Source organism: Heterodontus francisci, chromosome 41 (genome assembly GCF_036365525.1).
Source record: "Heterodontus francisci isolate sHetFra1 chromosome 41, sHetFra1.hap1, whole genome shotgun sequence".
Taxonomy (NCBI): Eukaryota; Metazoa; Chordata; class Chondrichthyes; order Heterodontiformes; family Heterodontidae; genus Heterodontus; species Heterodontus francisci.
In genome coordinates this window covers 33561637-33575174 of record NC_090411.1, presented here as the reverse complement: position 1 = coordinate 33575174, position 13538 = coordinate 33561637, and the positions used below count along the sequence as shown (strand labels likewise).

Genomic DNA, 13538 nt, shown 5'->3' with positions numbered 1-13538 from the left:
AACTGCGGGGTCCCTCCGCTGCCAGGATCTTCCCAGTGGCATTCCCAATCTTCCCACAATGGCCAGGCAGGTAGCTGCTGCCTTTGATGATCCACCTCTGGACTGTGATCCAACGCCCTCAGATCAAATTTTTTTCCCAGTCCCGCCTTCAAGTCCACAGAACTGGGAAAATTCTATCCGTTCTCTCTCACTCAGTAACTCTCCCTCACTCTCTCTCTCGTGCATGCTGTAACTGTTCTGTCTCATGCACTCTCTGTTACTGTCTCTCTCTCAGTAACACTCTTTTCTGCAACTGTCTCTCTCACTGTCACATTCTGTAACTGTCTCTTTCTCTCTCTCCAACTGTCTGTCTGCCTGCCTTTCTCTCAATCAGTAACTGTCTCCCTCTCTCTAGCTTTCTCTCTGGAACTGTCTATAGATCTCACTCAGTAAATGTCTCTCTCTTGTGTTTACTGTAACTGTTCTATCTCATGTGCTTTCTCTCCGTAGCTGTCTCTCTTTTTTGCTCTGTAACTGTCTCTCTCTCACTCTGAAACTATCTGTAACTGTCTTTCTTTCTCACTCACTTTTTCACAGAACCATCATTTCTTTCTCGATCTTGTTTTCTGTCACGTTTTCTTTCAGTATGTCTGTCCATCTCACTTTCTCTTTAAGTTTCTGTCCATTTTTCTGTTTCCTCTCAATGATTGTCACTTGCTCTCACTCGCTTTCAGTCTCTCTCTGAATGTCTCTCTCTCTCCTGTTGCCTATCACAACAACAACTTGCATTTATGAAGCACCTTTATCATAGTAAAACTTCCCAAGGTGCTTCACAGGAGCGATTATCAGACAAAAATTTGAGAGCGAGCCACGTAAGGAGAGAACAAATCGGTGAAATAGAAGTGATGATCTCGGCAGCCAGAACACGCTCAGACACAAGGAGACTCAGGTTACACAGGCAGCCTCTCTGTTTTGCTCTCTCACTCACAAGGGCTGATTTAACCCCTGGCGGAGGACAGCAAACCTGGGCGGGAGATTTCGACAGAGGTCGGTAGATATTAAAAGGCAGCCCTCGTTTGACCCCACACCAGGAGATGTATGCTAGCAAGGTAAAGTCCGCAGGGCTTGGAGGAAACATTCTTCTCTTCCTGGTCCCAGTGGGAATGTTCTTTGAACTTAGATCGGACGAGACCAGCTGGCCAAACCTGGCAAGGTGACCACACTCAGGAGTGGGTTAAAACCTCCCCAGTAAGTTATGGGACCCTGATTTCCATTTTATTAATGAGGTTGCCGGGGAACCCAACCCCCTCCACCACAGAAAGCAGCGAGAATGGATCAAGCAAATGGAGTCACTCTATTTTATCTGCTCAGCCCCTTTCTTGCTAGCCAGAAACAAGATAAAATTTTCCCACACTCCCTCTCTCCCTTTCTCTGTTTCAGTCTCCTGCTCACTCTCTCCCTCACAGTTTCCCTCTCACTCTCCCTCACACTGTTTCAGTCTCCCTCTCATTCTCTCACTCTTTCACTCTTTTTCATACCTTACACTGTCTCTTCCACTCACTTGTACCTTGAAATCCCCCAATGTCACATGATAAAGTCTGAAAACAGCCTGTGGGTGATCTGTAAATAAATCCAGCAGCCCTGGATGGAGCAGATGTAACCACAGACTGACTGGGCAATGCAGATTGGGGAAATGTTACATTCCGTCTGCTGTTTTAAATGTCTTAGTTCAGCAGAAGGCAGAATGAATCAAGTAGCTCATAGTCTAAGGCACCCACAGTCTGGAACAGTTACAGTGTGAATCAGCTATAGTCTGAATTAGCTAGTCTGAGCCAGCTACAGTGTGAATCAGCTACAGTTGAATCAGCTACATTCTGAATCAATTACAGTGTGAATCAGCTACAGTCTGAATCAACTCACAGTCTGAATCAGCTACATTCTGAATCACAGTGTGAATCAGCTACAGTGTGAATCAGCTACAGTCTGAATCAGCTACAGTCTGAATCAGCTACAGTCTGAATCAGCTACAGTCTGAATCAGCTACATTCTGAATCAGCTACATTCTGAATCACAGTGTGAATCAGCTACAGTCTGAATCAGCTACAGTCTGAATCAGCTACATTCTGAATCAGTTACAGTCTGAACCAGCTACAGTCTGAATCAGCTATGGTTGAATCAGCTCACGGCCTGAATCAGCTGCATTCTGAATCACAGTCTGAATCAGCCACAATCTGAATCAGCCACAGTCTGAACCAGCTACATTCTGAATCAATTACAGTGTGAATCAGCTATGTGTGAATCAGCTACAGTCTGAATCAGCTGACAGTCTGAATTAGCTGACAGTTGAATCGGCTGACAATCTGAATTAGCTGACAGTCTGAATTGGCTAACAGTCTGAATCAGCTGACAGTCTGAATCATCTACAGTCTGAATCGGCTACAGTCTGAATCGGCTACAGTCTGAATCGGCTGACAGTCTGAATCAAGCAGCTCCCAGTCTGACAGCCAAAACAACTTGGTGGGAAGATTGGAATTTTGAATTGGTTGCTACCTAAGATAATTACTGTCCCCAGTGGGGAATATGAAATTACAGAGACGAGTGTTCTCCGTTAAGGTTCATGTGCATGATTAGTATTTTTGTGTTTGTGAGCCACTGGCTGTGAGTTCATGGGATTTCAAAAGGCTAATAACACAGAAACCATCTAATTCTCTCCACTCCCTCTCCTTAAGATAGTAATTTGCATTTTTACAGCACCTCGAACGTACAATAAAACATCTAAAGGCATTTCACAGAGGCATTGGGGAAAAGGAGAAGACACCAAACCAAAAGCAGAAAGGGTAATTTACAGCTCGGTAAAAGAGGGAAGTTTCAAGGAGGGTCTTAAAGGAGGAAAGAGAGAGAGAGAGAGAGAGAGAGAGAGAGAGAGTGGAGAGGTTTTGGGAGGGAATTCTAGAACTTAGGACCCAGGCAACCTGATGACACGGCCACCAGTGATGGAATGAAGGGAGAGGGGATGCACAAGAGGCCAGAGTTAGCAGAGCAGAGAGTCTGGGGGTGGGATGAGTTGTAGGGCTGGAGGAATCTACAGAGACTCGGAGGGGTAAGGTCATGGAGAGATTTAAAGAGATGCGATTGCACAGGTATTAATGTGTATCTCATCCAAGGTCCATTCTTCATGTAAGAGCCTGGACCAAGGAGAGGTGGCATGCCAGTTGACTGTGAAAGCATCACAGCCAAACCTAATCGTGTTCTAAACAAGCATTCAGATTCACCCACTTCTGGCATAACGATTTCTCTGTAAGCAAGTGAGTACCACATCTACGTGAACCAATAAGTGACACTCTGGTTATTGCACTCATCGAAATGCCAATGCACTTGATGCACAAGTATTGAAGATTGGGAAATGAAAGACTGTTTGACCCGATAGTCAAGATTAATGCAATTGGGTAATAAAGAGTGTCTTTGCTTTCTGATTGGCTGTGGAAAGGTGGTGTGCCTGGAGGATGGGCCAATGGCAGCAGCATTGGGGGAAGGAGCAGTTTGAGGTGGGAGAACATGTGATGAAGCTGCCAGGGATATGCTCAACCAGAGTTGGCAACCAAACCTCCAAGTCACACACCTACCTGACTTGGACATATTCCACCATTCCTTCATTAGCGCTGGGTCAAAATCCTGGAACTCCCTCCCTAACGGCACTGTGGTTGTACCTACACCACACGGACTGCAGCGGTTCAAGAAGGCGGCTCACCACCACAATCTATAGGGGCAACTAGGGAAGGGCAACAAATGCCGGCCTTGCCAGTGATGCCCACATCCTGAAAATGAATAAGATAGATGAGTCTGAGTGGGCTATGTGGACCCTCTGCAATAAGCTTGCCCCTCAGAACTTTACCGCCTGCTGTCTGTCTGTATTTGAAAATATTATTTACTTTCTCTACCCTGGTAAGTCCTTTAAATCCCTTTGTAAGGATCCATCTGTCTGTCTGAGGCTGAAGAGCCTATAGTTGATCAAGTCGCTCAGCATTGCTCCTCCCATTGATGCCAGCAGTCAGCTCCACTATGGCCAGCTGCAGTCAAGCATGGCATAGTGTCCACACACCCTCCCTGGTCTTACCCATAACAGTGTGAGTGAGGCACTGGGCTCGAAGGTTGATGGGGAGAGACAGGTCAAACACTTCGCCCACAAGGAGATTTGACCTTGTGTAACCCCCCCCCCCCCGAAGGCTGAAGGTCAACACCAGCAGCTATCTGACAGCAGAGAAAAATGAAGGAGGAATTTGAGTGTCCACAGACCTCCTCGTCTTTAATGGGTTATTTCTCTTCCAGTATATGGCCCAACAAGGAAACGAAGCAGCCAAGGAGAAGTACGAAGCATTTGTTCCTGTGTATTACTACATACCAACCTACACGGACTGTCAGTGAGTACAGTACATACACCTAACACAGCTTCCATCCATCTTTCCATTGGAGTTAAGAATGAGGGAGTCATTTGGGAAAGACTTTGAGATGCCTATCCAGTTTATCTGGGACATTTATTGGCACTGTTATACTTCACTTTGTTTTGGTTTAGCTGCGGACTGCAAGGATTCAGCTGCACCATAAACTGGGCTCAAATAAAAGCAAAATATTTAGCAGGTCTGGAGAGAGAAGCAGAGTTAATGTTTTGAGTTGGATATGCACTTCTTCTGAAAAAGAGTCATATTCGACACAAAACGCCAACTCTGTTTCTCTCTCCACGGACCTGCTGAGTTGTTCCAGCACTTTCTGTTTTATTCCATAAACTGGGCTATCTGAGTTACACACTGGGCTACCCATCATTCATGGGGCCACCGAGGTCACATGCTGGGCTATCAATGTTGGACATGTGTCACTTATACAGTGGGTTGGGGAAAGGGGAGGGGAACAGAATGTTGGGAGGAGGAGGTGAATGGACAGAGCAGGTGAGCTAGTGAATGGATAGAGTGCAACGGCGACAGGAGAGGCTGGGAATGGAGAATAAGAATGAGAAAGGAGAGGGTAAGATGGGAAAGGGGGATGGAGTGGAATGGGTAAGATGGGAAAGGGGGGATGGGGTGGAATGGTAGGATGGGAAAGGGGGGATGGGGTTGAATGGTAGGATGGGGAAGTAAGCTAGAAGGTGGCTTTGACAGGAGGATACAAATTGCTGATGATATCCTGTGTGCTGCAGGGTCCTGCGAGAGCAGTGGATTCGATCCAAGTTTGAGCGTAAGGATTTCATTGAGCCAAATAAACCTCTGGCATACGCTACAGGTAAGTGGGGCAGCTTGGCCCATCTCTCAACATTTCCGACACATATACGGCACAGAAACAGGCCATTCAGCCCAACAGCTCCATGCCGGTATTTATGGTTCACACGAGCCTCCTCCCACCTTTCCTCATCTCACTCTATCGCTGTAATCCCCTATTCCTTTCTCTATCATGTGTTTATCCAGCTTCCCCTTAATGTATCAATACTATTCACCTCAACCACTGCCTGTGGTAGCGAGTTCCACATTCTCATCACTGTCTGGGGAAAGAAGTTTCTCCTGAATTCCCTATTGGATTTCTTGGCGACTATCTTATATTGATGGCCTCAGTTATGCTCTTGCCCACAAGTGGAAACATTCTTTGTGACCACTCTATCAAAACCTTCCATCATTTTAAAGCCCTCTATTCCGTCATCCCTCAGCCTTTTTTCAAGAAAAGCGACACAGCCTGTTCATTCTTTCCTGGTGTGTATACCCACACATTGCTGGTATCATCCTTGTAAATCTTCTCTGCATCCTCTCCAGTGTCTCTATATCCTTTTTATAATATGGCGACCAGAACACATTGTGGTCTAACCAAGGTTCAATCTAAGTTTAGCATAAGTTCTGTACTTTTCAGTTCTGTCCAATTTAAAATAAACCCTGGTGCCTGGTTAGCATTTGTCATGGTTTTACTAACCTGCGCCACCACTTTTAGCGATTTGTGTATTTGTACTCTCAGATCCCTTTGCTCCTCTACCCCATTTACAACTAGAGACTTGGTAGGCTATTTGGCCATGGAGGGCATCGGAATGAAGTCTGATCCTGTTCTCACTCAAGGTTCACTTGGGCAGGGGTCTCTGGATAGTGATCGGGAGCAGGTACCCCTGTCCCGTTTTCCCTCTCCCTGTTGACTATGGTACCCGGAGTAGTGGGTTACGTTGCTGTACTAATAATCCAGGGAACAAGAGTTTAAATCCAACCACAGCAGTTTGTGAACTCACATTCAGTTTTTTTTAAAATCTAGAAATAAGAAGCTGGGATCAGCAAAAATGACCATGATGCAGTCTCGATTGTCATAAAAACCCAACTAGTCTTTCAGGGAAGGAAACCTGCCGACCTTACCTGGGTTTGGCCTATACGTGACTCCAGTCCAACGAGGTTGAGAGAGAGTCTCAGTTGTATCAAACCACTACATCAGTGGTTCACCACCGCCTTCTCAGGGCAATTAGGGATGGGCAATAAACTCCAGCCTAGTCAGCGATGCCCACACTATGTAAATAAAAAATAGCATTTTAAAAATCTGCTCACCCAATGTAGAGCAGTGATCCAACCTAGAACCTTCTTCTCTGATTGGCTGAATCGAACACTGGCTAAAGCAACTGACCAATCTCAGGAGCCAGATCAATGATTCTGATCAAGGTTTTAAGACCCAGAGTATTGTGAGTTGTCCAATTCTGTTCTGTTCTTGTGTTTCAATTGAGTCTTCACAGCTGAATGAATGACTGACTGACAATGCTTCAAAAGCTATCCATTTTTAGTTAGAGTTCTTAGAAGCCACGTCTTATCAGTTAATCAGCCCGCCCAACAATATTACTGAAATTAGTGCAGTTTTCATAAAGAGGAACTGCATTCCTCAGCGTTACCACATCGAATTTAGAGAGAGACAAGTTATCTATGCATTGCCTACTGCCTCTCAATGCCTCTCCCATGAAGAGGCGTTGGTCGGGTGTTTTCATTTTGATCCAATCGAAACCAAACTCAGCACATTCTGGACAGGACTTGGTGCTGCCCTTGGGGACAGGCATGGGTGCAGAGAGGGCAAAACAAAATGCCAAGGGGTGCCATTCCTGAAGTTGTCCGGCCCCGTGCCATTTTGTCCGGGGCGGGGAAGGCCAAGGATGGCCTTCCCACTCCAGGCCAATTGAGGTGCCCACCGCCACGTGGAGGCACCGCCAAGTGAGACCCAGCGGCCTCCTAGAGGGATTGGGTTGGGGTCCTTCCTTTGGAGGCACTCCATGGTCCCCAGATAGCCCTCAGAAAAACCTTTGCCACCCCCCCATCCCCATCCCCATCCCATCACTAGGTCCTACCTGACTGATCCCGGTACCCTGACCCCACTCACCTGTCCTGATGTCTCCAATGTCTTCATCTTGGTACTGCTGGTACTGCAGAGCCGCTGGCCTTCCGTTTGGCTGGTAGTTCTGGAGGCGGGAGCTGGTCCCTTAAAGGGACAGTGGGCAGTTAATTTGCTGCCTGTTGTGAAATTGCAATGGGGGTCTGACAGAGGGCCAAGGCGGGTTCTCGCCCGCCTTCTGCTGGGACCCCTATCACTGGGATAAAATCCGGCCTTCTATCTCTCTCTGTAGGGATAAGCCCCACTTACCCAAGACCAGAAGACATTGACCCACTTTGGTCCAGCTGAGGTTTAGAGACTCCCAACCAGCAGGGTGACAGGACAGCTGGTTTGGGAAATGGAAAACAAAGGCCACACTGAGGTAGGAGGGCATCCTTCTGAGGCTGGGGTTTAGACACACATAAACACGCTTGTGTGCACATAAACATGCATACAGACGCACACATGCATGTGCAATGCACACACATACGCTTGCGTGCACTGCACACATACTCATACGCATGTACGTTTTCCAGCTGCAGTCACAGGATAGCAATCAGGAGGAGGAACCCTGGGTCATTCGTCTCCCTCTGCTGCCCTAAGTCACAGACACCAAACGTAACATCTCCGCTGTTGCCCTAGCCAAGAGCGCAGACTGGGAATTGAACCCAGTACCTTTTAGCTCCTTCTCCCCTAATTTACCCCCATTGCTAAAACATCCATAGGAAACCTTACACCGTAAAGAGAAGGGAGTGTGTTTTCACACAGGAATTACGCGTTGATAATGCTTCTGTAAAAGGAAAGAAACTGCACACAATGTCTGGATGTCCAAAGGACCTTCACAGCCAATGGAGTACTTTTAAACTGTTAAAAAAAAAGACTTGCATTTCTATAGTGCTTTTGATGACCACTGGGCGTCTCAAAGTGCTTTACAGCCAATGAAGTAATTTTGAAGTGTAGTCACCGTTGTGAGGTACGTTTACTGTCACATAAAATAAACCTTTTCTGCCATACGTTTTCTTCCTCAGGTTACAGAGAAGGGTTTCTATGGAAACGTGGTCGGGATAACGGGCAGTTCCTCAACAGGAAGTTTGTCCTGTCGGAGGCCGATGGAATCCTGAAGTACTTTACGAAGAATGACGTAGGTTCAGCCTTGTTCTGGGTTTATTTTGACTTAATTATCCAACTTGTTGGGGGTTCAGTTGGGTGTGGATGGGGATGGGCCCCACAGACTGACAAAATGCAGAAGAGCCCAACAGAACACACATGAGGTTCTTTTGTTCCATTGATTTTAAACGTATGATGCTTAATGAAGGTTTTGTTAGAATCGCGAGCAGGAGGACTTCATCTCAATTACATTCATTACTCACATGGCATGGAATAATTTCAACCAAAAACTCATGCATCTTTCACAACCTCGGAATGTCTCAAATTCACCTCTGAGTCAGAAAGTTGTGAGTCCAAGTCCCACTCCAGACACTTGAGCATATAATCCAGGCCGACTCTCCCAGTGCAGCACTGAGGTAGTGCTGCACTGCCGTAGATGCCATCTTTTAGATGAGACATTAAACCGGGGCCTCCAGCTGCCCTCTCAGGTGGAGGTATCAAGAAGTGATATCAAGAAACAGCTGAAAGCACTGGATACAGCAAAGGCTCTGGGCCCTGACAACATTAAAGCTTTAGTACTGAAGATATATGCTCCAGAACTAGCTGCGTCCCTAGCCAAGCTGTTCCAGTACAGCTACAACACTGGCATCTACCTGACAATGTGGAAAATTGGCCAGATATGTCCTGTCCACAAAAAGTAGCACAAATCCAACCCAGCCAATTACCGACTATCAGTCTACTCTCAATCATCTCAAAGTGATGGAAGGGGTCATTGACAGTCCTATCAAGCAGCACTTACTCAGCAATAACCTGCCCACAGATGCTCAGTTTGGGTTCTGCCAGGTCCACTCAGCTCCTGACCTCGTTGCAGCCTCGGTCCAAACATGGACAAAAGAGCCGAATTCCAGAGGTGAGGTGAGAGTGACTGCCCTTGACATCAAGGCAGCATTTGACCGAGTATGGCATCAAGGAACCCTAGCAAAACTGGAGTCAATGGGAATTAGGGGGAAAACTCTCCGCTGGTTGGTGTCATACCTAGCGCAAAGGAAGATGGGTGTTGTTGTTGGAGGTCAATCATCTGAGCTCCAGGACCTCACTGTAGGAGTTCCTGAGGGTAGTGCCCTAGGCCCAACCATCTTCAGCTGCTTCATCAATGATCTTCCCTCCATCGTATGGTCAGAAGTGGGGATGTTTACTGATGATTGCGCAATGTTCAGCACTCTTTGCAACTCCTCAGATACTGAAGCAGCCCATGCCCACAAGCAGCAAGACCTGGACAACATTCAGGTTTGGGCTGATAAGAGACAAGTAACATTCGCGCCACACAAGTGCCAGGCAATGACCATCTCCAACAAGAGAGAATCTAATCATCTACATTCAATGGCATTAGCATCTCTGAATCCCCCAATATCAACATCCTGGGGGTTACCATTGGCCAGAAACTGAACTGGATCAGCCATATAAATATTGCGGCTACAACAGCAGGTCAAAGGCTGGGAATTCTGCGGTGAGTAACTCACCTCCTGACTCGCCAAAGCCTGTCCACCATCTACAAGACACAAATCAGGAGTGTGATGGAATACTCTCCACTTGCCTGGATGGGTGCAGCTCCAACAACACTCGAGAAGATAGACACCATCCAGGACAAAGTAGTCCACTTGATCGGCACCCCATCCAAAAACATCCACTCTCTCCAGCACCAACGCACAGTCTCAACAGTGTTTACCATCTTCAAGATGCACTGCAGCAATGCACCAGCACCTTCCAAACCCGCGACCTCTACCAACTAGAAGGACAGGGGCAGCAGATGCATGGGAACACCACCACCTGCAAGTTCCCATCCAAGCCACACACCATCCTGACTTGGAACTATATCGCCGTTCCTTCACTGTCGCTGGGTGAAAATCCTGGAACTCCCTTCCTAACAGCACTGTGGGTGTACCTACCCCACATGGACTGCAGCGGTTCAAGAAGGCAGCTCACCACCACTTTCTCAAGGGCGTGAGCAACAAATGCTCATCTTGCCAGTGACTCTCACATCCCACGAAAGAATAAAAAAAATCCCATGGCACTATTTTAAAGAAGAACAGGGGAGTTTTCACTGGTGTCCTGGATAATATTTATCCCTCAACCATCAATAAAAATATTACCTGGTCATTTTCACATTGCTGTTTGTGGGAGCTTGCTGTGCACAAATTGGCTGTCACATTTCCTACATTACAACAGCAACCACGCTTCAAAATTACTTCATTGGCTGTAAAGCGTTTTGGGATGTCCTGAGGTCGTGAAAGGCGCTATTGAAATGCAAGTTCTTTCTTTGTTCCTGAATTATTTCAAAGATGATATAGCTTTTACTTCCCTCATTACTGTATAAGGAAAATGAATGAGTCATAGTTCCTTGAAGCGATGAGTGAAGGAGAATGGCAGACAGGAACTGACAACACAATGGTCCAATTATAGCAACTGTTACTGGCATTACCCGACTTACCATTCTCTCCGTCACCCACCCCTAAAGGAACTGTGTTATTCTTACTTGGGCGCATTAACAACATTAATATAGCACATAGGAAAATGTCGCCAAGACAAAAGATCAATACCAAGCCAAAATAAAGGGACATTAGGACAGGTGACCAAAAGCTTGGTTAAAGAAGTAGGTTTTAGGAGCGTTTTAAAGGAGGAGAGAGGCTGTGAAGTTTAGGGAGGGAATTCCAGAGCTTAGGGCACTAGGCAGCTGAAGAGGCAGCCGCCAATTGTGGAGCCTTAAAACCAAGGATGAGCAAGAGGCCAGAATTGGAGGAGTGCAGAGATCTCAGAAGGCTATAGGCCTGGAGCTGGTTATGGAGAGTGGGAGGACCATTCCACACGTAATGAATCAATGTCCCATCCTTGAACTGTACATTTGTGCTTGCTGGTGAGTGCATCCCTTGTGTCTTTGGTTAACATTGATTTGGGCGATGAATTGGAGAATTATGTTCTCCCATCTCTCTTCACAGGCTAAAGAGCCCAAGGCTGTGATTAAAGTAGACAATATCAATGCAACTTTCCAACCAACCAAGATCGGGAACCCCAATGGCCTTCAGATCACTTACCTGAAGGACAACAGCACGCGGAATATATTTGTCTACCATGAAGAGGGAAAGGTGAGCAGGACGGATGTGAAGGTAGTGATGCAGCTCAACACTGTGCATTGCTTCATTGTGTGACTGCGAGTTCCAATTCAGATATATAGCTTTTGTGCCCATTGTACATTTTGATTACATAGTGTTCTGGTGTTAGGTGGTGGGCAATGTACATTGATGAGTTAAGATGGATAGGGTTTGCTAACCATGCAACAACCTGCATCTATATAGCACCTTTAACATAGTTAACCATCCCAAAATGCTTCACAGAGGTGTAATCAGACAAAAATGGGCTCCGAGCCAAAGTGGGAGATATTGGGAGGGATGATCAAAAGATCAAAGAGGTGAATTTTTAGGAGGGTCTTAAAGGAAGAGTGACAGAGGCGGAAAGGTTTAGGAAGGGAATTCCAGAGCTTAGGGCCTAAACGGCTGAAGACCTGGATACCAATGGCCAGGCAAAGGGAATGGAAAAGGGGCGCGAGTCAGAGAATGAAACATTCTGGAGAGGGTTAGTAGGAGATTACAGAGGTAGGGAAGGGAAAGGCAATGTAGAGATGCAAACACAAGGAGGAAAAGTTTTACTTGGAGACATTGGGAGCAGGGACGGGAGTGACGGGTGAGTGGGATAGGATTCAGGCAGCAGAGCTCGGCTCAGCTGAAGTTCAGCAGAAAATAGATCCATATTTTCCTTGGTGTATTTAAGAAAAAGCGCAAGTTGTGAGACTTGAAATATTTATTAGGAATTTGTGCTAATTGGACAATTTACATTAACAAATTAGGTCCATTAAAAAGCAGAGTTAAAGGCTGCAGATAAGATCAATCCCTCATGAGGAAATAAGATGCATATTAAAGAGACTGACTAATTCATCCCAGCTAGTCTGAATTTAATGAATCTCCCATGCCTCTTAGTTTCCCTGCAATTTAATGTAATCATATTTCTCTCTCCCTCCACATATCTGTATTGTAGATATACTCTCATTTACTTATGAGACTCCTGTGGAGTATAAACAACACAGACTGGCTGGGCCGAATGGTCTGTTTTTGTGCTGTATATCTATGTTATATGTGCATTCACATATCTATTACATATCTGTCAAACTTTGAAAGTATTAAAACATTCAGCCGTTTCCTGCTGGGGATTCTTGGCCTCACCCCAAGGGCAGGATCTGGGGTTTTATTGATCCAGTGAGATACCCTTTCGAGGTTCATTCCAAAGTGACCACTTCCCTTTAATGGCGGTCAGGTTAAATGCAGCTCTGTTTGGGCCCCAGATTACCCTGAGGGACGACATGGGAGAGATGTATGGTGTCAAAATGAGACCTTTCGTATTGGAAGCTACCAAAGCAGTTCACACGATGAATTAGTTTGTGGATTGCGATGATCATCATGAAGCAAACTTGGCAGTCACACCCAGCCAGAGATTTCCACCAAGCAATGATAGCCAAGGGCTCTGCAGAGGAATTTTCCAGAGTTTCTCCAGCTCCTTTTTTCTGTCTATCCCAGGAGATTAGATAGCTTGGGATGTAGGGGAGGGGGGGTTGTTGGGGGAGGAAGTGTCCAGTTAGGATGCTCTGGCCAAGGACAGGCTAGCTGGACCCCCTGATCCCTCCTGCCCATCAACTTCAGATGTTCCAAACAGCAATGAGATGAATCAACAACTTATCGTTAAAGTTGGTCGGTTGAAGAAGGAGTGTTGCCATGAGACTGGGACAACTCTTTACTCTTCCAGTGATCTTGAACACCCAGCAGAGCCACACCACCAGGAGAGGTCTCCAAGGAAACCCTGCTCTTCTTCGAGATCATGGCCGTGGGATCTTTTACGTCTACCTGAGAGGGCAGACAAAGCCACAGTTTAATAGTGCATCCGAGAAACGGCAATTCCAACAGTGCAGCACTCCCTCAGTACTGCACTGGGAGTGTCAGCCTAGATTATGTTCTCAAGTCTCCAGAGTGCAACTTGAACCCACAACC

The 13538-nt window shown here is 46.4% G+C and overlaps 1 protein-coding gene across 5 annotated transcripts in view; it reads left to right on the top strand.

Annotated features, from left to right (window-relative positions):
- Positions 1–13538, top strand: part of zgc:92360 (uncharacterized protein LOC436988 homolog) — a 50698-nt gene that overhangs the window by 22011 nt on the left and 15149 nt on the right. For 4 of the 5 annotated variants that reach the window (XM_068019783.1, XM_068019781.1, XM_068019779.1 and 1 more), the window contains 4 exons: positions 4306–4397; positions 5168–5250; positions 8370–8482; positions 11442–11588. In XM_068019783.1, coding sequence (XP_067875884.1) covers positions 4309–4397; positions 5168–5250; positions 8370–8482; positions 11442–11588 — 432 coding nt within the window. In that variant the 5' untranslated portion in view covers positions 4306–4308. The remainder of the gene's footprint in view (positions 1–4305; positions 4398–5167; positions 5251–8369; positions 8483–11441; positions 11589–13538) is intronic. The other variant, XM_068019780.1, reaches the window with a different exon arrangement.